The following is a 26,142-nucleotide window of genomic DNA, read 5'->3' on the forward strand; positions in this document are numbered from 1 at the left end:
GGGACAAGAGCAGCCAGGGAACCACCTACCCAGGGAGTTCAGGTGCCAGGAGATCATCCCAAGGAGCAACCAGTTCACAGCATCAGGAAAGGTCAATTACAAAGAGTGAAAGGATATCCACAGAGTTAGTTGTGGGGAGCACAACTATAGGAGCTCAAATAGGAGGCTGCTTTTACAGACCCAGGCCGGCAAGGGGATGGCACAAAGACAGAGAGACTGTCGGCATGAGGCAGAACCCAGCAGAGGCTGACTCGCAGGAGAACTTGTGTCCTAGAACTGACAGGTGAGACAGGGATAATGTGACCAGGGCAGAGGCTGATTTCCCACAGTAGGGGCCACAGGAAGACTTATCCAAGTGGGTACTTGGCCACAGAGGAGACAGGCAAGAGGATAGAATCTGGGAATTTAGGAGACTTCTGAGACTTATGTGAAAAAGGAACTCCCCAATCATCAAACTGATGGAGCAGCAAAATTGGTTTGATGCTGAAGCCTACAGAATGAATAATTAGACTGGTGACAAAGAGGAGCTCACCCAACCATCCTTAACCCTGCTCCTGAGATTTCAAGCAGGAATGCCTTGACCCACAGGCTAGCTTTGCTGGTGGCAATACTAATGGTGTACCTTCTAGATGGTACTGCTACTCACGTATCCTACAGAAAGGGCACTGTTGATTGACATGGGCCTCTTGAAGACTCTAGAGCCTTGTCTACTATTTCCTATATCATCCTTCTCATCCCTTCCTGCAGCCATAGAACCAGAGATTGTTGAAGCAAGGAAGGACCCTGAGGATTAACAGACTCTCATGGTATAGAAAAGAAACTGGGTCTTCAAGCAGGGATGTGGTTTACCAGTATCACACAGTAGCCTGTGTCTCTGGGCCCTGAATCTAGTGTGCTTTTCCAATACCATATGGCTACGTTATGTAGGGAAGCCTATTATGGAAGAGATTCTCATCCTTCTGTGAAATGCATCACTACCTGTGGAAGTTTGTACCAACTTTATTAATTTACTTCTTCTGAGTATTAGGTAGGATTCAGGATTATCCCCAAAATTCTTACTTGCATGCAGCTGTACTTTCTTGACTATGTGATTAACGGGTGGAATTACAGTTAGTACATCAGGAGTTGCACTAACACGTGGACATAGAGGTTGAGAACAGATGATTTAATAGACAATGACCAGAGTCTTTGTTTGCTAGAATTCATATTGAAAGAGAAAAGATGAGCTAATACAAACTCTTCTTTGTGTTGTTTGTGTTGGTTTTCTCTGGAGCTTTAAGGAGAGGCTTTTCATGAGCTGGCTGGGCTTTGTTTGGCTTTGTTACAATCAGTTCACATCAGGTGAAGATGTTAGCTACCTCTTCAGGAAAGGGGAGGGCTCCAAGAGGGATGACCTTACAGACCAGAATTCTGTGGTTTGGCTTTGCCAGGATAACTTCATACTGACTCCATTTATACTGGCATATTTCTGGGACTAGCAGAATTCAGGAAAAAATTTCAAGGAAGGAAAAATGAAGGAAATTCTAGAAATGAATTAATAGGGAAGAGGACTTAGAGTCCATCCAGCCTCTTGGTTCACAACCTGGGGACCATGGACCCCAGGAAGCTAAGGAGAGATGACAAGCGGGGCATGAATCCATGTGTGGACCCAGGATCATACACACACACATAAACACACTAATTTTAAGTATGGGCCTCAATCACACACACACACACACACCACACACCACACACCACACACCACACACATGAATCAACTGAGGATTTCAGTGAAACTATACATTCCTGGATCCCAAACCCAAAGAATCTGATTTTGTTGATCTAAGGTAGACCCTAGGAATCTGCTGTTTTAAGAAGCACCAGGGTCTAGGGCACCTGGGTGGCTCAGTTGGTTAAGCTACTAACTCCGGCTCAGGTCTGATCCCAGGGTCCTGGGATTAAGCCCCACATTGGGCTCCCTGCTCAGCTGGGAGCCTGCTTCTCCTTCTCCCTTTGCCACTCCCCCTGCTTGTACTCTCTGGCTCTCTCTGTCAAATAAATAAATAAATAAATAAAATCTTTAAGAACAAAAAAAAAAAAGCACCAGGGTCTAATACATACTGACATATTGACTATGTGGCAATAAAGTACAAATCACTTTTAAAAATTATTGACTCTTAAGTTGCCTTTGGCTATTATTCTCTTAAAAGAGGCAATAGATACTAATGTTCAGTAACTATGAGAAGTAAGGGTGGGCAGTTCTTGGACTGGGGACTGTAACTCCAAAAGTTTGGAAGCACTAATCCAATCCAACCCCTTCATTTCAGAAAAAAAAATAATGAAGAACCCAGAGAGTTTAAGTAGCTTTCTCCCCAAAGTCACACTGCCGGTGGCAGGACAAACAGTCTCCTGCCTGGGGCCTGGGAAGCTTTCTGCTCCCAGCCTGACCTATGGGAAAACCTAATCAGGCTGGAAGGCAGCCATTCCAAAAGGATTTAAGCCTTACACTCCAAAATGACTTATTTTACAGGCAACAACAGGGAAGGAAGTAACCCAAAGTTCTTTGCAGTTACCTTAAGAGCCAGCTCTTTAGTTTCATACCCTCAAGACAGAACAATTCTTAAAAATCAATCCATTCATTTAATCCATTTTTTCCCTTTGATACAGAAAGTTCACAAAATAAGAAGATAAACTCTGCAGTTTTGCAAAGTTTTGCAAAGCTAAAACTTAAAACAACCTAGTTGTTTGGGAATGTTCACTGGCCACAGTGTTGTCTCTGAAACCTTCAAGTGTGTGTTCAGCTTTATAAAGCTTTATAAAGCTGGCTGTTCAGGAATGGGACACATTCTCCTAGGAACATGGATGGAGCATACTCATAAATAGCAGGAATTGCTTGTATACCTGAAATAGAAAATAAGCCCCAGTCTCCAGAATACTGAGGTGCAAATATCTCTGTAGGCAAGGAAACTGTTAGGTATGAATTATATTTAGCAACAATTCTCTTATAATCTGATTTCAACAATTTTTTAAATGAACTAATACTACCGTCCTAGCTCAGTGGTAGCCTTTTGCTAGGAATGACTGAAGCTATTCTTACATTCTCCTAAGTTGATTAATAAAAAATATTTATTACACAAATCCTCTTTGTTGACAAGTTGAAATGGAGCCTCATCTTTCCTATCTCCCTGAAGATTGCCACCTTGTGAGATTGAAAATACTCATTAAATTCCACCACCAGACAGGCACAAATGAGAGGGTGATTGTTTTTAAGCATGTGAGGGGAATCGTTGGTAAACTCATTTGTTTGGATATCATTAACAGAACAATCGGTGAAGATCTCCAGGGGGTCCTCATGACCTTTGCTCGAAATCTCTTCATCATCCATCAAGAAATATCAGCACCTAATATGCAAGGCGAGACCAATTTTAAGGTGAGGTGTTAATTAACTAACGATTCTGGTTAATTTCTATACAAGGACTGAAAATACCTCATGCTGTATTGTAAACAAGTGCTAAACCATTTTTTTTATTGTGAAGCAATACATATTTTATAATGTACAGGGTCAATATTATAAGGTTCCCACTGAACCTGTTAGTTAAATTTAATAGTTTGAAATTTTTTCTTTGAAATATAGACCTGTTTTAAGTTGCTGCCATTTTCAAACCCAGTTTACAAGACAACACGGCTCTCTGAGATCAGAGGTGAAGCTGAAGTGTCACAATGAAACCAAAACAGAGACTGTCACCACCGAAAATCTTGAATGTAACCTACTCTCATTTCAGATAATGCAGTGTCTGGCCAAGGATTCCTGGGGAAGCCTTGTTTCTAGAACCAGAGGAGTTCTGAGGCCCCAGGAAGGATAATGTGTAGTAGAGAGAAACAGAAAAAGCCCTCAGCGTATACATGGGCCATGTACCCCACCCTGTTTCTCCAAAGTGGGGCAGAAATTTCATCACTAACCTGTTTGAAGCTTCCAAATGGCCTTTAAAGATGTTGGTCCATGAAAGCCAGTTGTATGTAATTGATCAGAAGTCTCCAAACTGTAGAAATATGAACAAGAGCAAGGAAACAGGAGCAAGATCCACACAAGAGTTTTTGAAACACAGGCCAAACAGAGATGAACACTTGGTATTTAATTTCAATTTTTTATTTAAATTCTAGTTAGTTAACATATAGTGTAAAATTGGCTTCAGGTATAGAATTTAGTGATTCATCACTTACATATAACACCCAGTGCTCATCACACAACAAATGCCCTCCTTAATACCCATTACTCATCTAGCCCATCCCCCACCCACCTCCCTCCATCGACCTTCAGTTTGTTCTCTATCAGTTAAGAGTCTCTTATGGTTTGCTTCCCTCTCTCCCTCTCTCTCTCTTTTTTGTGCCCCTTCCCATATGTTCATCTATCTTGTTTCTTAAATTCCACATATGAGTGAAATCATATGGTATTTGTCTCTGACTGACTTATTTCACTTAGCATAATACACTCTAGCTCCAACCATGTCATTACAAATGGCAAGATTTCTTTTTGATGGCTGAGTAATATTCCATTGTATATATATAAACCACATCTTCTTTATCCATTCATCTGTTGATGGGCATCTGGGCTCTTTCCATAATTTGGCTATTGTTGATAATGCTGCTATAAACATCAGGGTGCATGTGCCCCTTTGAACCAGTATTTTTGTATCCTTTGGGTAAACACCTAGTAGTACAATTGCTGGATCACAGAGTAGTTCTATTTTTAACTTTTTGAGGAAACTCCATACTATTTTCCAGGGTGGCTGCACCAATTTGCATCCCCATCAACAGTGTTAGAGGGTTCCCCATCCTCACCAACATCTGTTGTTTCCTGTGTTGTTAATTTTAGCCATTCTAACAGGTGTGAGGTGGTATCTCATTGTGGTTTTGATTTGTATTTCCCTGATGATGAGTGATGTTGAACATCTTTTCATGTGTCTGTTAGTCATCTGGATGTTTTCTTTGGAAAAATGTATGTTCATGTCTTCTGCTCATTTCTTAACTGGATTATTTATTTTTTTGGGTGTTGGGTTTGACAAGTTCTTTATAGATTTTGGATACTAGCCCTTTATCAGATATGTCATTTGCAACTATCTTCTCCCATTCCATAGGTTGTCTTTTATTTCTGTTGATTGTTTCCGTCACTGTGCAGAAGCTTTTTATCTTGATCAAGTCCCAATAGTTCATTTTTGCCTTTGTTTCCCTTGCCTCTGATGACATGTCTAGTAAGACGATGCTATGGCTGAGGTCAAAGAGGTTGCTGCCTGTGTTCTCCTCTACGATTCTGATGGTTTCCTGTCTCACATTTAGGCCTTTCATCCATTTTGGATTTTTTTTCTGTGTATGGTGTAAGAAAATGGTCCAGTTTCATTCTTCTGCATGTTGCTGTCCAGTATTCCCAACACAATTTGTTGAAGAGACTGTCTTTTTCCCATTGGATATTCTTTCCTGCTTTGTTGAAGATTAGATGACCATATAGTTGTGGGTCCATTTCTGGGTTTTCTATTCTGTTCCATTGATCATTGCATCTGTTTTTGTGAACACTCGGTATTGATCACCGAAATCTGCATCTGATTCCCCGCATGGGCCTTCATCATGTTTGAATAGGTCAAGTAACTCAAATGACTCAAATGGAACCACATGTGATCTTTCTCTTATGTGGAAAGCCCAACAAAAGCTTGTTGTAAAAAATGTAAATTTTAAATGTATTTTCCTTGCACTAGGGCCTGGTCTCTCTAGTAACAGTAATAATAATGATAATGCTTTCCTCTTCAGTGTGATTTTATGAGTTGGAAGAATGACCATTGCTTTTCCTACAACAGGACTAAGAAGACTCAATGAAAAACAGGCCCAGTATTGCACTGATTTTCACTGGTCCTAAAGGATCTATCTCTTCATTTATATTCTAAGTTACTGTCAGCTAGCATAATTTCATCAGTTACTGTGATGTGCAAAATTCTGAGCTATATGTACATGATCAGTTTAGTCTATCCAAATATAACTAATAACCAAAATCAAATGGTGCTATGGACTGAATTATATCCGCCCAGGCGCCCCTAGATTCATTTTTAGTAATATTTTCTGTCTACCACCCTAGTGACATTCTAGTAAGTATTTTCAATTTGTAAAGAAGGATTTATGAAGACAATAAAAATGGAAGGTGGTGCAGATAAAGCATTTAACAAAATCTAACACCATTTCCTAAAAACACTCAACCTAGGAATAGAATAGAATTCCTCAACCTGTTAAGGGCATTAACAAAAACCCATAGCTAACATCATAGTTCATGGTGCAAGACTGAAAGCTTTCCCCCTAAGATCAGCAGCAAGACAAGGATGTCTGCTCTCACCGCTTCTATTCATCACTGTACTGGAGGTTCTAGCCAGAGCAATTCAGCAAGAAAAAGAAATAAAAAGGCATCCAGATTGGAAAGAAAGAAGTAAAACTATCTCTATTCACAAATAACATGATCTTGTATTTAGGAAATCCTAAAGACCCCAGAAAGAGCCTGTTAGAGCTAATAAACGAGTTGAGAAAGGTTACAAGACCCAAGATCAATATAGAAACATCATATTTCTATACACTACAAATGAACGATCCAAAAATAAATTTTTGGGGGGCACCTGGGTGGCTCAGTCGGTTAAGTGATTGCCTTCGGTTCAGGTCATGATCCCAGGGTCCTGGGATGGAGTCCCACGTTGTGCTCCCTGCTCGGCGAGGAGTCTGCTTCTCCCTCTGCCCCTCCCACCTGCTTGCGCTCTTGCTCCTTCTCACGTCTTCTCTCATGCTTTCTCTCTCTCTCAAGTAAATAAATAAAATCCTAAAAAAAATATTTTTTTAAAATTTAAAATTTTTAAATGTTTTTAAAAATTCCATTTATAATAGCATTAAAAAGAATAAAAATACTTAGGAATAAATTTAATAGAAGCACAAGATCTGTCCATCATAAAAGAAAGAAGATCTAAATAAATGGAATGAAAGACTTAATATTGTTAGACGGCAATAATACTCCCCAGATTGATCTATGGATTCAACACCAATTCCTATCAGCATTCTAGCTGGCTTTATTGCAGAAATTTACAAGATGATCCTAAAACTCCTATGGAAATGCAAAGGATCCAGAATAATCTAAATAATATTAAAAAAGAACAAAACTAAAAAAGAACAGAATTATGCTTCTCAACTTTAAAACTTAACTACAGTGGGGTGTCTCGGTGGCTCAGTCAGTTAAGCATCTGATCTTGATTTCATCTCAGGTCAGGATCTCAGGGTCGTGGGTTTGACCCCTTTTGGGCTCCACACACGGCACAGAGTCTGCTTATCCCTCTCCCTCTGCTCCTCCCTCCGGCTCGTGCTCTCTGTCTCTCTATCTCTAAAATAAATAAATAAAATCTTTAAAAAAAATAAATAAATGAAACTTAACTACAAAACTACAGTCATCAAGACAGCATGGTATTGGCATAAGAATAGACATAGATCAATGGAATAAAATTGAGAGTCCAAAATAAACCCATACATTTATAGTCAATTGATTTTCAACAAGCATGCCAGAACAATTTGATGGAAAAAAAAACTGTCTTTTTAACAAATGGTGCTGGAGAAAACAAATATCCCCATACAAATGAATGAAGTTGTACCTCTACTCCACAGCATATATAAAAACCAAATAAAAATGGATCAAAGACCTAAATGTAAGAGCTACAACTATAAAACTCTTAGAAGAAAACACAGATATAAATAAATCTTCATGACCTTGTGGCAATGCCTTCTTAGACATGATACCTAAAGTGTAAACAACCAAAGTAAAAATAGATAATAGATAAAATGGAATACTATTCAGACATAAAAAAGAAATGTAGTTCTGATCCATGCTACAACACAAATGAACCTTGAAAACATTATGTTAAGGAGGCCAGACACAAAAGGCCACATATTGTATGATTCCTTTTATATTAAATGTCCAAAGTAGGCAAATCCATAGAGAGAGAGAGTAGATTAGCAGTTGTCAGGAGTTAGGGGAGGGGGAAAATGAGGAAAGGCAGCTAATGGGCATAGAGTTTCTATTTGGGGTGATGAAAATATTTTGGAATTACATAGTAATGACAGTTTCTTGTGAATATACTAAAAACCACTGAATTGAACTCTTTGTAAGGGTGAATTTTAAGGTATGTGAAGACTACCTCAATAAAAAAACAGCTAAATAAAATAAAAGGGAAAGGTGCCATTTTTCTGCCCAGTGGAAAAACCAATGGAAGTCAATACTCCCATCAGCCTACTAGCCCTCATTTTAGGATGACTAGATCAGTGCTTCTCAAATTATCTGTAGTGAAGTTTTGTTTTTTTCCAACCTATCATGGATCAGTACTTTTGTAAAATACAACAAAAATGAATTACTAGAAAAATGAAATGAAAAAAATTAAAGACGTATAAAATAGAAGCCCATTTTTTTCACTTGACTTAGCAGCCATAAAAATTTCTATAAAGGTTTCCAAGTTCTTACTCTCAATTTTTTTACTCATTTCAGGACTGATAACACAATGTGTAGATGGGTGTTAGCTGGCAAAACACGCCTTGAGTTTAACTGGTCTAAATTATACTCAACTCCAAAACGGAGCAAATAATTGGGGTGGAGGAAAGAGTTGTAAGAGGTCTTTAAGTAATGAATATTATTTTTATTGTTCATTTATAGACGGCCATTGATGACATTGAAGCCATTCTAGGAGTAACAGAGGAAAACAAAATAAGATTTGAAGAAGAGCTAAAACAGTTCAAAGATGATAAAAACCTCTCTAAACCTGATAAATGAATGTTCCTGGAATACACTGCTGATTTTGGATTCTAATCTGGAGTCAAAAAAAGGCAACATTCTTCTTGCTGTTAGGAATAAAAGTGGGGAGTGGAGTTAGTTTGCTTTGTTTGCTAGAAGGTGTATCAAAACAGATTATAATGTAATGCTCTTTTTTAAAAAAATATTTATTAAGTGATCTTATGTTGCTTATTAAATTAAAACCTATTTGTGCTTTTACTTGAGAGTGTCGAACAATCGCTTCTTCTTCCAGAACTCAGGAAGAAATAATCTAACAAGAAAGTTACAAGTCTTACTGATATCACTTCTGTACCCACCTCTTTATGAATTTCAGGATTATGGAGCTTTTGTTTATGCCTTATGAAGTTTTCTCACCTATTTCTAAGAGTTATTAGTCTTCTGCATTTAAGAAATGGAATAAAGGCTTAATCATTGCTATTTGGCAAAACGGGTCTTCTTTTCCCCAAGAAAATTACATTTACATGGATTTTTAAAGTGACCCTTTATCATTCATTGTATTTTTTTTTTGTCCCAAGCCAATATTGTTTGTTGTTGCCATTTCTCAAAAAGTAAGGTAAGCCAACATCTAGTTAACCAAAGCATCAGAATTTATCTAGGTGGCAGTATCTGCTCTTAGTTTAATATATAGCGTAACTCGAGCCTCTAGCTTGAATAAACATTTGTAATCTCAAATTCTCCATTTAACATAGCAGTAGGATTTTTACAATCATAATTCAACAGTACCTTTTAAAGTACAAATTGTTAAAATTATGCAGCACTGACACTAACTCTTGGCATTCGCTTCTCAATTGTTCAAAATATTTCAGAATCATCCAGCTTTACAGAAGTCACGACACCAAAATCACATAGTTGTTTTAAAGAATAACCTTTGTATCTTTAAAAATATTTGAATGTGTTGGGGAAACTAAGAGTATGGTTTTATGTATGGAATTTCAATAATTTTTAACAGTGCCTCAGCCACAAGCTAAGAGTTCCTGCAATAAAGTCAACATTTTTGTGTGTGTCAGCTTTTGTTTTGCTATAGTTGGAAATACATTAATTAGCCAGGTTTCCTGCCTGTGCTAGGTACAACGATGACCTCTTTTTCTTGCCAGATCATTCTAATCCATATGAGGGGCCCATTGTCCAGACACTTGACGGATAGGAAGTACTACATGCCCATTAGAGTCTCGCCTCAATTGAAGCCAGAGCAACATAAGGTCCAAGAGACTCATTAGTTCACTGGCACAATCGTGTCCTGAGAGTAAATGAAACCCTCTGTCTCCTTATGGCTCTCATCTGCTCTGGACTTTAAAAGAAAACTGTCTCTGTTTTGTTCAGCACAGCGGTGCATCTTTCACATGGTGAGAACCCCCTTAACAGTACAAAACTGTTAAATCTGTCAGGGAAGTTTTGTATGTGCATTTTGATTAGCACTTTCGAGCCTCAAGCTGCTGGCAATTGTAAAATGAGTTCACTCTCCTGTACCTTTTGTTTTTTTTTAACCCACCATGATTGGTTTTCTCAAACAATGCACTTTCCTTCTTTGCATCTCTCATTAGCAAACACCACAGAATGCCTGTTTCCAAATTGAGGCCTTATATTCAGATTCAGAAAACAATTGGGAGTAAGGTTCTCTACCTAAAAACCTACAGCTTCAAAATGAAAGGAAAAAATTTGGTATAATAAAACAATCACTTCAAGTAATTAAGTGGAAGAAGCCAGAGGACCAGATTAAATTAGTGAAATGTTTTAATTACAGAACATCTGAAAAGAAGCATAGTCCATTATCTTTTAGCACATATATGTAGCAAAGATACTGTGCTACTGGTAAACTAAGGTAAGTTTGAAAAAAAATAACATATATGTGTACAATGTATAAAGTATCCTAAACAAAATTTGAGCTTTTACCATTCTAAATAGGAAAATGAAATATTTGTCGATAACAGGATGTCCCTTTACATATTACCCATTTTATATTGATTTTAAAGAAACCAAATAGGTGATATTCAATGACAAACGGCTATTACTTATTTATCTTCTGTAATCTACTTATATTGACCTTTAATGAACACTTCTTATGGGCTAAGTATATACCGTAATAGAAGCTTTATCTACATTATTTTATTGCACCTGTCCAACAACCCAATGTCCCATTTTACATACGGGACACTAAGATTTAGTGGAGGTATCTCAGCGTATGTCTCAAGACCAAATGAAATTGGGGCTTTGCTCTTTTATCACAAATCCTAGCATGTTATGTAAAGTAGAAAGTTCAGATTCCACTTGTCCCCGATCACACAAGAGACTTGCACTTTTTTATAACAAATTCTAGTGTTGCTTAAGAGACAGTTTCACTTATGCTTCCTGCTAATAAAATCAACTTGCACAACTGACAGTATCATGAGGCATCACAATTATGTAATCAAAGAAATCAGGAGAGGAGAATGTGGTGTCCGTGGAATTCTCCCATGGTGCTGGATCTGTAAGACTTTGGTGGAGGACTGACAATGGGAAGGTGCAGGGAAGTTTGGAAGCTGGGAAGTCATGCCCCGTAGTTTGTTTGAAAAAGGGTATAAAGTCAAGAAACTGGGAAAGGATTAAGAAAGGACTTCCAACAAGACAGAGTAACTTGGGAAAAGATGACCATTATTTCAGCTACATCATCCTAAGAATTGCAAGCATCCTATTTTTCAGGTATAAAAATATGTATTTTATCATAAGTAATATATTAGTAACCATCTGATAGCTTTAACAATTAATAATCATTTGTATGCATCTGGCACCTTTCTTCTAAAGAGCTCAAAGCACTTTACATTTGTTATCTCATTAATTCCCAATACTGTCCCTATGGGGAAGGTAATAAATATTTTAATATTTAAATGTTTATCTTTCAGAATTTCTCAAGCATACATTATGTTTCCAAAAATGTAAATGTTCACTAGTCTCCTTTTACTGTTCCTCTGGCTTCAATGTGCATAACAGATTTGTTCAACTCTTTAAATGTACTGATCATAGTAAATCTTATCTGGAAAACTATAAATTGCTAAGATAATGGGAGGATGGAAGTTGTGGCTGGGGGAAGCATATAACTGCTTTTCTCACTGGAAAAAGTTTGGTCCAGTCCATTGCAAATGCAGATGAAATGTGCTGTGGATCTTCCAAACCCTTTCTGTATCCCATTCTTTCCAAAAGGTGAGCCTCAGGAGGGTAAGGGCTGTATCTATAAGCCTGAGGTAGATTGAACTACCATGTATATTTTTGTTTTACTGATGATTTTATCAAAGTGGAACAGAAACCGGATGCATTCTATTAGGAGCTGCATCCCAAAGAGTCACAGAATAATAAGGGCCAAAAACTTGTCTCCCCAGCCCTCACTCTTTCTGGGCTGATCATACCTTCCTCAATTTTCTAACTAGAAAAATGACAGATAGTAATACCTGCTCCTTGGGGAAGCAGTAGAGATTAATTGGCCAATGTTGGGAGAGCGTTTCCAAGAAGAAGCTTTCTACATAAATGTTTAAGTATTATTATTGCACTGCTACTTCAAATGGAAGTTCTAACTTTGAAATGTGATTATACACTTTCCAAAAAAAAAAAAAAAACCCTTCATAACTACATATATAGGTTTATTTTTCACTCTAACAGTCTAATTCATGGTTGTGAAACTTTATTGCACTTGATGGAGGACCCTGGCTTTTATTAGTTTTAAACTGCTGGTTGCTGGGGTATTTATGTAAATGAGGGAAAGATACCAAAACAGTAAATAATAAGCATGTCCCTGCTGTTTAAAAATCTGTTGGTAGAAACAACTTTTGTTTGGTTTTAAGAAGAACCTAAACATAGCACAGAAAAATATAGCTTTGGCATCTATGCGTAAAATAGCATTTTGGCTTTGGGGGGGGGTTTTTTGACGTTGGTTTTTCTTCCCAAGCATTTCTTTGCCATTCTGTAAACATTTTGTTTTACCCCTACAGTGGCTACCATATATATCATATACATGTATGTAAGAGAGAAAAATAAGTAAAATACATTTTAAGAATTTTTTTATTTAACAAAATGTTATAAACTATACTAGATAGCTAATTATAGCTCTCAGAAAGCAAGGCCACACCCAAATTTATTGCAGTCTCCTCATAAGGAATGTTACGATAAAATCATGGTCCCATAAACTTAACAACAAAACAGCAGAACTTCCATTGGTTGTAAAATAACTTCAAATTCAACTTCAAATTCTGGTTCATTTAAAGATTCATGCTGCTTTGCTTCCCAGCAGAGGACACAAAATACTTACTTTGCAATCATTGAAAAATTTAAAATGATCTAACAACACATGACTTCCAGGTTCCCTTTACAATGTCTTTCTACTCATCTTTTTTTTAAGTTGAATATCCATAGCCACATTTTGAAGCCAAAAAACTAGGTTCATTTGCAACAACAATGAAAAATCAGAAAGGTTTAAACATTTAACAATAAGGTATTACTTAAAAATTACAGGGGTGCCTGGGTGGCTCAGTTGGTTAAGCATCTGACCCTTAATTTTGGTTCAGGTCATGATCTCAGGGTCATGAGACCGAGCCCCGAGTCAAGCTCCCACACTGGGCATGGAGCCTGCTAAAGATTCTCTCTCTCCCTCTCCCTCTGCCCCTCCCCTCATCCCTACCCCTCTGCGCACACGTGCACACATGCGCTCTCTCTCAAAAAAAAATTAAAATAAGAAAATTATGGAATAGCTATATAAAGACCTCTATATAGCCATTTAGAAAATCACAGGTTACTATAACTACTGTATGATATAGCCATTCCACTCCTAGGCATTTATTTACCCAAGAGAGAAAAAAGTATATGTCCATTCAAAGACTTGTACATGAATCTTCATAACAAATTTATTCGTAATAGGCCCCAATTGGAAACAACCCAAATGTCCACCAACATGTAGATGCATAAATTATGGGACATCCTTACAATGGAATACTACTCAGCAATAAAAAGGAACAAGTTGTTGATAAAATCAAAGACAGGAATGAATCGTAATATAATTGTGCTGAATGAAAAAATCCAAACAAAAAAGAGTACATATCCATTTATATAACATTCTAAAAATACAAACTATAGTGACAAAAGGCAAATCAGTGGTTGCCTAGGGGTGGGAAGCTGGCGGCCAGGTGGTGAGGAGGAACAGGAAGATTACAAAGCAGTAGAAGGAAAATTCTGGGGCTGATGGATAGCTCCACTATGTTGACTGTGAAAATGGTTTCTTGGATGTATACATATGTCAAAACTTATCAAACTATACACCTTAAATATGTGCACTGTTTGAAGGTCAATTATACCTCAAAAAGCTTTTTTAAAAATCCATGAAATTAGGAGACTATAAGAAAATGAAATGACATTTAATTATTAAGAAGCATATTTTATTTTTTTCTCTTTCCAAGATTTTATGTATTTTAGAGAAAAACAGAAAGGGGGAGTGAAGGAGGGGAGAAGCATCTGGAGAAGGACAGACTCTGCACTGAGCACAGAGCCTGATGTGGGACTTGACCTCACCACCCTGAGATCATGACCTGAGCCAAAATCAAGAGTGAGACACCCAACTGACTGAACTACGCAGGTGCCCCCAAGAAGCACATTTTAAAACAGCATGAAGACTAGGACTCCAGTTATAACTTTTTAAAAATATGTACATAAATGTGCGTGCATGTGCGCACACATACACATACACACACACAACTCTAAAGATACCCCCCGAAATGTTAACAGTGGCTACTTCTTAATGATAGAGTTTTCTTCTCTCTGTATTTTCTATTTTATAATGAACCTGTTTTCAATTAATGGAGCAAATGAAACAAAAATTTAATTTGGGGGAGTGTGGGAAAGAAAAATATAGGAAGGTCTTCATTATAAGTTCTGCTATCAAAAGTGATAATGAACTTAGGGACATGGAGTGGAAATGTTGTAACTATCTCCCTCCTCAAAGCTCCCAAAGCTGTCTCCAGATAGTAATGGCATGTTCCCTAGCATCATGATTGCAAGTTTCATTCTAAGCTTAATACCCTTAGTCTGAATATTCGAGAATTCACACCAGACTAAGACTTTAGTGCCGTATCTGCTCATGCAAACAGAGATGCATGAAAGGGTAAATGCTTGTTTACCTACAAATATTTGGAGGGACATATAGTGATCAGGTGGCATTTGCAGTTTTTCTAAACGGGTATGGAACACACACACACACAGACACACACACACACACACACACACACCATTTGCTTTAGATTTAAAAGTCTTTTTCTTTTTTTTTAAGATTTTATTTATTGGACAGAGACAGAGAGACAGCGAGAGAAGGAACACAAGCAGGGAGAGAGGGAGAAGCAGGCTCCCCATGGAGCAGGGAGCCCAATGCAAGGTTCGATCCCAGGTCCCTGGGATCATGAACTGAGCCGAAGGCAGATGCCTAATGACTGAGCCACCCAGGGGCCCCAGATTTAAAAGTCTTAATGGGTTTTAGTTCCAGCATTTTCCTTAATGGGCAAGTAACTTCTCTCTAGTCCTATATTTTTATATATAAAATAAAGTTGAACTGATATTTAAACTTCTTGCCAACTCTAAGAATTCTATGCCAAGCATCATCAAAGTATCAAAAGGGCAAAACCACATATATACCACACAAGGAGGTGACTTGTTCTAGCTTTCTTCTTCCATTTACTGGAAATCATGGATAATATTTTATAACTTTGTACAGCCTCTTATGTTTCCCTATTTACTATCCAAAATGGCTGTGATTTTAAATAGTTACAAATGTTTTATAATTTTATGATAGTTTGAGATGCAAACAGTTTTCTCTCAGAAGGAATTATTTAGACTAAAGACAATAGCAAGCCAAATATATCCTTTAGACTGGGATCATGTCTTTCATTCTTTGGGTTTTTGTTTGCACTCTCTCCAATATTGCTTCTCAGTGTATAGTAATGGACACATTTTATTTTGAAAGCATTTTATCCAAACTGATTTAATGTATACCTTCTGTACTAGAGGATCTTGGTGCAAATAGATGGGACAGAAATGAGAATCAAAGCTTCAAATGTGCATTTTTGTTTCTGTAAGCCCAAAGCGTATCTCCTTTTTACATCTGCTTTGCAGGGATATTATGGAGAGTTGGAGTACAGTCTCTGAGCTTTTCTTTAATTTGTACCTGGACTCAGAAAGAGATGGATGATGTATTTTGCCACACTCCATTTTGCTGTAGAGCAGATGTAGTCCCTGGTGAACTGCATAAATGAGACATAAAACCCTGAAACTAATTTTACCTGGCACCTTTAATCCCATATTTTAAAGACCTCCTAAAATGCACTGTTTCCTGGGCCATGTCTATAAGTGGTTAGGTCAGGCTTCCCAGGAAGTGTTCTGCCATCCACACAGAAGAGCAAGAACGAGGAACTGAGAGTATGATTATTAACTCTCCCTTTATGAAGCCCACATTGGTTGTTATGGCTAAAATAAATCTTTAAAATAAATAAAGTTCACCTGCTTCCATTATTCTCAATAACAACTTAGATTCTTGGTACCAAAACCATGAAAACAAAACCTTACAGATGATGTAAGGTTTGGAAACTACTTATAAACATTTTTCTTAAGATGACTTTGTCTTTCAGGGTACCCATAGAGTTTTTAAATTTTTCTAATTACAGAAACATATGCTCACGATAAAAAAACAAATATCACATGGCTTCTTAAACAAATAATTTAAAAAAACAAAAAAAACCAGGAATGTGCAGGGAAGAAATTTAAAAATAAACTTTTAAAAAAGTGGCAGGGGGGTCGCCTGGCTGGCTCAGTCGTTACAGTATGCGACTCCTGATCTCGGGGTTGTGAGATTATTTAAAAATAAAATCTTTTTTAAAAAATCAACAATTATTTCACCCAGAGAGAACTACTGTTAAATCTGGGGGACATCTACTATTATTCCTACCTAGGGCCTCTGGATTTGCCATGCCTTCTGCCTGGCACACTCTTCTCCCAGAAGTCTGCCTGGTTTACTTACTCACTGTATTCAGTCTTTGCTCAACTGTCACTAGACCAGGGAGACCCTCCCTAATGCAGCACCCATCCTTACTCTCTATCCTCTTACTCTGCTTTATTTTTCTTTAGAGCACTTAACCATATATGGTGTTACAACATAGGTTTATTTTTTATTATCTGTCTCACCAAATGGATTATAAGTGTACTCCTAGAACAATACACTTATCACCAGTAAGAGATGCTCAGTTCATACATATATTGTATTTGTTTCTTTATCAAATATATATTGAGTTCCTATTATATAGTCTTTTATCTTTGTATGTATAATTTTTAATAGGATTATACCAGACATACTGTTTTGCAGACTGTATTTTTCATTTAGCAATAAACTATGAAGACATACCAGAAATTCTTATCCAATGTGATTTTAATAATGGCATAAAGGATGTCAATAACCCCTATTGTTAGGCCAGTACATGGGCACTCTGATGCATCCTTCAAATACATATTAAGGTCAATGGGGTAAGACAGTTATCAATAATATTTACAATGCCGTATATTCACAGGTACTTTATAGTTTATAAACTATTTTCATATCTCACTTGATCCTTACAAAAAACTCAAAGTAAACAGAGCAGAAATTCAAAGAGGTTAAACGAATAATTTTCCTAAAATAATAAAACCCGTAACAGGGAGTCCAGACTCAAACCTAGCTTTCTCTTTCTCTGCAGCTTAGGCTCCTCATGTACCTCATCGTCCCTGGTTGACACTGTCATTTTATAGATGAGTGATCCATGCTTAGAGAAGGGAGTAGTGATGTGCCCAGAACCACACAGCTTCTTCAAGAATGAATACAGATAAAACAGAACTCAGGACTCCTGACTCCCCATCCAAAGCTCTCTCAACTACATGCTGGCTCAATAAATTAGGGGGGAAAAGAATCCTAAATTACTGCGTAGTTAAATCAGCAAACAATACATGCTGTTATACTTCTCTGAAGATTACACAGTATATTTGCTTGGTGCTGCGAAGTGCCAACCTGATGACACTTGCAATCCTGAGCTTATTTGATGTGGTTGGGAAGCAAATGAGATTCCAGTGCCCCTGTTGCGCATAGGTGCTCAATGAGCATTTCCTGCATGGTGGGGAAGTGCCCTATATTTACAGTATTTGATCCAGTTTAACAGCAAGATCTAATGTTAACATTAGCCTTGTAAAAGTTTTCACCCTAGTTCACACAAAAACAAGATTCTAGAGATTATGACTAGCAATTCTTCATGAGTTGATTTATCTGAATAAAACCTATAAGGTTTTGAACCATTAAACATTCGATTTAGAAAAAAAAAATCTTAGCATACAGAAGAATAAACTGAAAAATGGAACAGATTTGTTTCTTGTAATAATTATGAGCAATATCTCAAACTCAGCATCCTTAGACCACTGAGCTGTGTAGGATGAATGTGCTAATTAATCAATTACTACCCAACAATGTACCCTGTTTATTTACTGAAATGCACCAGAAACGTGTGCAGAGCTGGTAATTATTAATCATCTTCAGTAACAAATATGACTCAAGTTCACCTTCATATAATTAATAGAGCATGTAGTTAGCTTTAACATCTTGCTTTATTAGAAACAGCAACAAGGAATTAAAAAAAAAAAAGCTGAACCACAGGTTGTGGTTCACTGAAATGCTGGCTTGGACTAAATGTGCCTATCATGTATAGTGGTGGTATTACTCATACCCATCCAAATTATGGCCAGATGCAAAGTTTTTAAAACTAAACTTTTTAATTCGAATAAAATTTTAGACTAACCAAGAAGTTGTAAAAAACAGTTCAACACATTTCCATATATGCTTTACTCATGGCCCCCAAATAAAACCCAATTTTCAGAGCCCAATAACTGGCTTAGAGTTGGGATCTTTGTTGATGGTGCCCAAACGTCCTGGCAGGTTTTAAATTTTCAAGATATTTTAGAAGTATTTTCAATATACATAGAAATAGTTGTTTTACAACAAATTTTGCAAAGTGATCTAGTTTTGAAAACCTTTTTATCTTTTTTGGAGTCATCATGTAAGCCCCCAAATTTCCTTTGAGGCAGATAGACTTCTAGGCTAGAAGGGCCATATTTTGGCACAATGCGATTTCCTGATAATGCAACATCTAAGGGATGTTCACTTGTGTCAGCAACATTTACACTGAGTCTGGCATCACCTGACTCTCTTTAACTATGTTCAAAGCATGAGATTTTGCATACCGTCAATGAAGGTTCAAATCCCAGCTGAATCACCTGCCTGCTCTGTGACTGCAGTTAACTATCTTAACTTCCCTAACTTCTGATATTCAGTTTTCTCAGCTTGAAACTGAGGTAAATGAAGCCCTGCTTTGGAGTGTTGTTTAAATGAGAAAATAGATGTAAACTACCTAGCAGGAAGAAACACTCAGGAACTGGTAGATACCATTATGCTGGTATTATTACCCTCTGCAGCCACTTTTAGCTTACGGAACTGAAATGTGCACACACAAATAAAAAAGTATTTCATACAATGGAAACTGCAAATGTAAATTAACATTTTTGAAGTTTTCTCCTGAAAGGAAAAATTGGATTAAAATTTAATGTTAATTGCACAGAAAATTAAAAACTTCTCCCATCTGAAATATCAGTGGAACATCACTTCAAAAATCTAAACTGACAAATCATAAATCAGTGGGTGGACTACTGTATTTCTATTATCAAATGATTCAAGGCCCCTTTAAATGGAGAGCCCCCTTAGGGCATCTCAGTATTTGTTTATAGATCATTAACTACTTGACAGAGAGACTGGGGAGGGGGGCATAAAGACTTCAGCTGAAGTGCTAAAAGCCACTGTCGAATGAAGATCAGCAATAAAGCCAAAACATCTTTGGAATTCAGTATGAAGATATGATTTGTGTTAAAAAATGTCATATGCTTTTCATGCATGTATCTGTGAGTAAAACAAAGCTCATTTTACAAGGCTGGGACCATAACTATGACCCATATGACAAGGTAAATTTATTGGGCCATGTTTTCAAATGCTTCCCCAAACTGACTAGATAGGATTTGCAATATTGGAAACATGCCCATAAAATGGATTGTGTTCTCTATTAGCATAAATCGCTATCTGGTTTCAAAAAGTCACAAATATGTCTCCGTGCCACTGGATTCTAGCATCCACAGCAGGAGAAGGAAATAGAAATGTTTCCTAATGAAAAGCTCACAGAAATTTGGAAGGTCAGAATTTTGATTCTTGATTCTAGTATATGATCTTGGCTAAGTTTCTTACCTACTCTATAGTTTAATTTCTCTAACTACCAAAATTAAAATTGTAATTAAATTAAAACCACTTACCCTACATATTACAATTTTTCTCTAACATCCCTCAAACATACTAATTGTATTCACTTTGCTCACTTTTTTTTTTTCCATTTTTTCAAGATGTTGAGTACCTACCATATTGCAAGTACTGTCCTAGGTGCTAGAATCACAAAGGTTAACAAAACAGGCATAAGTCCCTGGCCTTAGGAAGTTTGCATTCCAGTGGGGGGAGAGCTTGAGAGTAGTTTAGATACAACATGCAGTTTAGATGAGATCTCTCTACCCTCTGTGTTCACAGTAACATGTTTTACCAGGGTAATGCTTCCTGCCACTCTTTGTAACAGCAGCCCCAGCTGCCAGCCAACTCCTTGGAGGCTTTCAGAACATCAATCAGTTTTCCACAGGACTCAAGATCTAGGTAAGTATACAGCAGTTCTTTCCTTTCCTAATGACTTCTGCCATAACTCAGTACCTCCATGAGGATAATTTTGCATAAAGCCAATGTATACTGTCCTTGCCAGGGCAGACACAAGGATACAGGAATGGAGCAGCAAGCAAAGTTCACCACTAATGGAGTGGGGAGAATTAATGAGCATTCATCCAGCTGTAGGGGCAACTCAAGCCACCTCCTCTGGTGCTGAGCTTGGCTTAGAGGGCGCTGAACCATTAAGGAGATTTGGGTTCCTAGGAGAGCCTGGTCAGTGGCTCTTTGGGGTATCTGTTTTTAAGTTCCAAAGCACACTGGAATATGAATCAGGGCAGCATCATCTCCACAGTCCTTCTTTCCTTGAACCAAAAGTCCTTAAGCCTCAAAGTGGAATTTGTCAATGAAATCCTAAATGTAAACATTTATATCCCTTTTTCATAATTCCTTTATCTTTTACTAACTGGCTGACATATGCACCCACTATCTTGCCTATAGTTCTCCCTCTGAGAATAGCAGTGAATTAATATCTACATGTCTACTTTACTTTCTTTTAAATCACACCATTAGAAATATATGAGTAAATCATAATCTCACAGCAAGGTTCTAAAAAACAATGTGAGAATAAATATTCTATATATGTACAAGGTCACATTTGGGTCATATCCACTATATATGTTCTCTATATGTATTTCTTAATAAACACTGATAATAGGATGTGTTAATATGTAACACTATCCGTAGAATTCATTCTTTTTCAAGTTTTTAATTGAAGTATAATATACATACAGGAAAATGCACATACCATACATGTTCAGTTAGAAGAATTTTCGGGGCACCTGGGTTGCTTAAGCGTCTGAATCTTGATCTCAGCTCAGGTCCTGATCTCAGTGTCATGAGTTCAAGCTCTGTATTGGGCTCCATGCTGGGCGTGGAACCTACTTAAAAGAAATTTTTTTTCACAAATTGACTACAGCCATTTAACTAGGGACCAGATCAATCACAGCTTCATCAGTCATAACAAATCTATCACACTGGTGGGGATGTTGATAATGGGGAAGGCTATGCATGTGTGGGGCAGAGGATATATGAGAAATCTCTTTACCTTCCTCTTAATTTTTCTGTGAGCCTAAAATTACTCTAAGAAAAAACGTCTTGGGGCACCTGGGTAGCTCAGCCAGTTAAATGTCTGCCTTTGGCTCAGGTTATGATCCCAGCATCCTGGGATCAAGCCTCATGTGGGAATCCCTAATCGTCCGGGAGTCTGCTTTTCCCTCTGCACCTCCCCCCTGCTCATGCTCTCTCTCTCCCTCTCTTGCTCTCTCTCAAATAAATAAAATCTTTAAAAAAAGAGTCTTAAAAAGAACTATAGAAATATATGAACAAAAGAAGAGAATAATCCAATCCCTAAGATGTCCCCTCATACTCCTAGTCCCTGGCTCCCCTAGATCTCCATCCCTGTAAGGGTGATCACTACCCTGCCTTCTAACAGCAAAGATGAATTTTGGCCAGTTTTATAACTCATGGAAATGAAATCAATTATAAGTACTTTAGGGTCTGACTTCTTTCACTCTTCCTTATGTTCATGAGCTTCATGGTTGCTGTGTGCAATTATGAATCATTCCTTCTCATTGTTATATAGTATTCCATCAAGTGAATGCCACAATTTGTTTATCTACTCTATTATTGACAGGCATGTAATTTCCAGGTTGAATATCACAAATATGAATAGTGTTATGAATATTCTACTACATGTCTTTTGGAGAATATGTGCACACAATTTCTGTGGGGCATTGTTACGGACTGAATGTTTGCATCCCCTCAATATTCACATATTGAAGCTCTAACACCCAAGGTGACAGTAGTTGGAGATAGGGTCCCTGAGGAAGTGATAAAAGTTAAAAGAAGTCATAAGAGTGGGACCCTAATCTGATAGGGCTGGTGCTCTTGTCAGAAGAGAAAAAGGCAGACACCAGAATTAGCTCTGTCTGCCATGAGAGGATATACTAAGAAGGAGCTATAAGCCAGGAAGAGAACTCTCTCCAAGAAGAACCTAATCAGCCAGCACCCTGATCTTAGACTTCCCAGTCTCCAGAACTATGAATAACAAATTTCTGTTGTTTAGGCAGCCAGTCTGTGGTATTTTGTTATTGCAGCCTTACTAATACAAATATATATCCAAGAGTGGCATGGCTGGTCATAACATTACATACATTACATATGCAGCTGAATATATACTGCCTAGATATATTACTGCCAAAATTTTTTCCAAATTGGTTACCAGCAGTATATAAAAGTTCTAACTGCTGCATATCCTCACCAACATTTAGAACTTTCCATCTCTTCTACTTCGGCTACTTTGGTGGGTGTGTAATGGTACTGCATTGTGGCTTTAATTTCCATTTTTTGGATGATTATTGAAATAAGCAATTTTTCCCATGTTTACTGGACATCTGGATATTCCTTTGTGAAGAGTCCATTCAAATATTTTGTCCATCTTTCTACTGGACTGTCTTTTTTTAAATGATTTGTTCTAAATACCAAGTGCTTTGTCAGAGATAGGTATTGCAAATACTTCTCCCACACTATGGATTTCTTTTCGATTCTCTTAATAGTGCCTTTTAATGAACTGAAATTCTTAATTTTAATATATTCCAATTTATCCATTTTGAAGAACTCATTTTTTAAAAGATTTTATATATTTATGAGAGAGAGAGCAGGAGCAGGGGCAGGGGGAAGGGCAGAGGGAGAAGGAGACAAGCAGACTCCCGGCTGAGCCTGGGATCCATCCCAGGACCCTGAGATTATGACCTGAGCAGAAGGCAGATGCTTAACCGACTGAGCCACCCAGGCGCCCCAAGAACTAATTTTTAGCATGTTCTGAACACCTATAGCATCCTAGGTGCCTTTAAGACAAAAATAAGGCTAAATCCCTTCTTTCTAGGAGTAACATCATATCCATACACAAGCTAAATGCTATACACAGCATACTCTTCATAGTTATTTTTAAGGGGTTCCTTCTAAAGGGGTATGCCATTTCTCCATGTTTTGTGTAAAACTAAGTGTTTATGTGTTTATGGCATTAATTCTTAATTATTGGACACAATGTTTTTTAAACATTGACTTATGCTTTTGAATGCCCATTTCTAAGCCCCTTTGTTTCACAGCCATCAAGAATTGGAATTGATCTGAGTTGTGGATTTTTGAGAAATGATCTTATTTCAATTATGGAGGTGGCACTGTATAATCTTAAAGTCAGAAGAGATAGCTAGAAGTCATGTTTTCCAGCTCTGTATTTTTAGGTTAAGAAAATATTTCATTCAAACACTCCTTAATACCTGAGTGTGATCCACTATCTATCTGCTTTCTTTGAAGTAATTTCCTACCTTAGAAGACAGAGAGAGATAGTCATGGAGCCTTGAATTAAGGAAACCCTCTCCACTGATAAGGTTTTTCCAAGAAGGCATCTTCCAGTAGAAATACTTCAGTTCCCTAGCCCTTTTCCCAAGCCTTCATGGGAGAATGCAGTGAAACCTAATCTAAAGATGTGGTTCTCTTTATCAGTGGTTTTTACTTTACAGATGCCACAGAACCTAGAGTTTCTCAGACATACTTCAGGTTCCACAAATGTTTGATTCAAATTTCACTTTTTTAAATTGATTTTCATACTGCCAAGGGATATAATGCCAAAATTTAACACACTGCAAACTGCCTACACGTTAATTTGGGGTTAAATCATCTGAGTGTAGATCTCAGAATTAATCTCCTCCTGCCATCTTTATAATTGAAGCACATGTCCAAGATTTCAAAGTAAATCATTTTAAGACCATTCTAATTTGTATCTACTTCTCTGGATGGATCAGGATATTCTTGATAGTGTACAATAAAAACAGAATGATGAGAAACTGTCCTGAGGCTGCTTGTAGCTGTCCTAACTGCAACTGTTGTCCATAACCCCCAACTTCGAAAGTTTTCCAGCATAAAAGAGCAGAGTCAAGACTTAAGTGACAGTGAGGCCATCATGGCACCCTAACCAGACTAGTTTCTGTTGGTCTCTGCCGTCCACAGACTCCCTTGGTTCCTTCCCATTTTCTGAGCTTGGTTCTGCCAACTTCCTATTTATTACTTTAGCTACCCAATTTCCTTCTGATAAATTCCTTGTCTGCTAAAAAAAAAACACACCAGCCTCTTTAATAAAAAAAAAATTACCTATAGTTAATATTAAAATTTTGAACTTATAAATGTTTAATAAAAAAACACAAGTTTTCATCTACTTTGTATGTTGGGGTTCTGCGACAGATTTTGCGTGAAAAAGACTCCAATACTTCTCAAAATTTAATTTGAAAATTACAGTACTCAATCGCCTCCCTGACTCCTGTCTTAGCCTCCCTTCAGCCATTTCTGTTGCAAGTCTAACCACATCATGCCTCCATCTAAAATCTTTTTAAAAACTTTTATCTAATAGGGAATCCTGTAAGGTAAAGTCCAAATTATTTGCAGGACTACAAGTCCCCTCAAAATTTGGCACATGGTAACAGGTACTTAATGTTTGTTGAATGAGTCATTAAAAACTGGAAAATGTAAAAACTAGCCCACTATCCTACATCCCTCCCTCGAGTTTCAACAATAAGTCGGTATGTGATACTTACGCATAATTATCTCATTTACATATAAGGCTTTCCAGACATATCATCTTATTTATGTATGGTTTCTCCAAACAAGATAAGTTTAGGACAAATAGGAAGAAATGCTTCTTTAGAAAGCAGGTGTAGATAAAATATTACCTCAAGTGGCTATGAAGTTTGAGAAAAGGTTTTCCTAAAGTAATAGACTGATAATGGGTGGCTGAGGATTATAAAGGCTTATAACTAAAAGACCCCTGGTCTGACATTCACCGAGCTTAGGAGGTAGAGGTGCGCATCTGGGCAGTGCGCGGAGAGATGTGGGACATTTTTATTTTTGAAATTTCATTTTGTTTTTAAAATTTATAAACTTTTTTTATTAACTATCTGGGGCTTACCCTAAACGGTGAACATGACAGAGAAGACCTAAACATAAAAGTGCTTCCCGACTTTACCAGCCAGTGCAAATCTGTGGACTCGGCTTTTAACTCGCTTCCCCAAAGACACCTTCTCAAGTGTCTCCTCAGCAACGCCATGTAAGCATTTCACTTGAGCCCAAGGCTTAGAAGAGAGATCTGGGTGTCAGTTCTGCCACTCACTACGGGGGTTATTTATTTTAAGCCTTAACTTTCCTCACACCCCTACTGATAAACCCCCCGAATCCCCACCCAGCCCCCGGCCCCCGGCGCCCCAGGGTTGTTAACGCCTACATGAGGTCACATGTGACGATTTAATTACCTCCTCTGCGCCGCTGACCCTCACTCCCCCGGCCGGTCCCTCAGCCCGCCCCTCGGCCCCCTCCACGGGAGACCGCGAGACCTTCGTGCGCACGCGCCGCTGCGCCCCGGCGAGCTCTCGCGCCATGGCGCGGCACCCACTGGGCGTCCCCGCTGCTCGCCCCGGGGCGCGGGCGGCGCGCGCGCGCTCCGGCG

At 37.8% G+C, this 26,142-nt stretch overlaps 1 protein-coding gene and 1 long non-coding RNA gene across 14 annotated transcripts in view; one reads left to right on the plus strand and one right to left on the minus strand.

Moving 5' to 3' along the window:
• The window catches only part of IQCH (IQ motif containing H), a 218,900-nt gene extending 209,725 nt beyond the window's left edge, over positions 1 to 9,175 (plus strand). For all 11 annotated transcript variants that reach the window (XM_035728097.1, XM_035728098.1, XM_035728099.1 and 8 more), the window contains 2 exons: positions 3,301 to 3,409; positions 8,693 to 9,175. In XM_035728097.1, the coding sequence (XP_035583990.1) occupies positions 3,301 to 3,409; positions 8,693 to 8,809 (226 nt within the window). In that variant the 3' untranslated portion in view covers positions 8,810 to 9,175. The remainder of the gene's footprint in view (positions 1 to 3,300; positions 3,410 to 8,692) is intronic.
• LOC113909635 lies at positions 1,620 to 26,106 on the minus strand. Of its 3 annotated transcripts, XR_003515779.2 has the most exons (5): positions 25,949 to 26,106; positions 21,394 to 21,529; positions 6,627 to 6,823; positions 3,940 to 4,019; positions 1,620 to 3,380 (listed from the first exon to the last, which is right to left on the minus strand). It is a non-coding gene; the product is annotated as an uncharacterized LOC113909635 (long non-coding RNA). The 3 variants fall into 3 exon arrangements; XR_003515778.1 differs by lacking the exons at positions 1,620 to 3,380; positions 3,940 to 4,019 and having other exon boundaries at positions 5,399 to 6,823; positions 21,394 to 21,526; XR_003515777.1 differs by lacking the exons at positions 1,620 to 3,380; positions 3,940 to 4,019 and having other exon boundaries at positions 5,399 to 6,823.
• Positions 26,107 to 26,142: the final 36 nt, after the last annotated feature.

This window comes from Zalophus californianus, chromosome 6 (assembly GCF_009762305.2).
Source record: "Zalophus californianus isolate mZalCal1 chromosome 6, mZalCal1.pri.v2, whole genome shotgun sequence".
Taxonomy (NCBI): Eukaryota; Metazoa; Chordata; class Mammalia; order Carnivora; family Otariidae; genus Zalophus; species Zalophus californianus.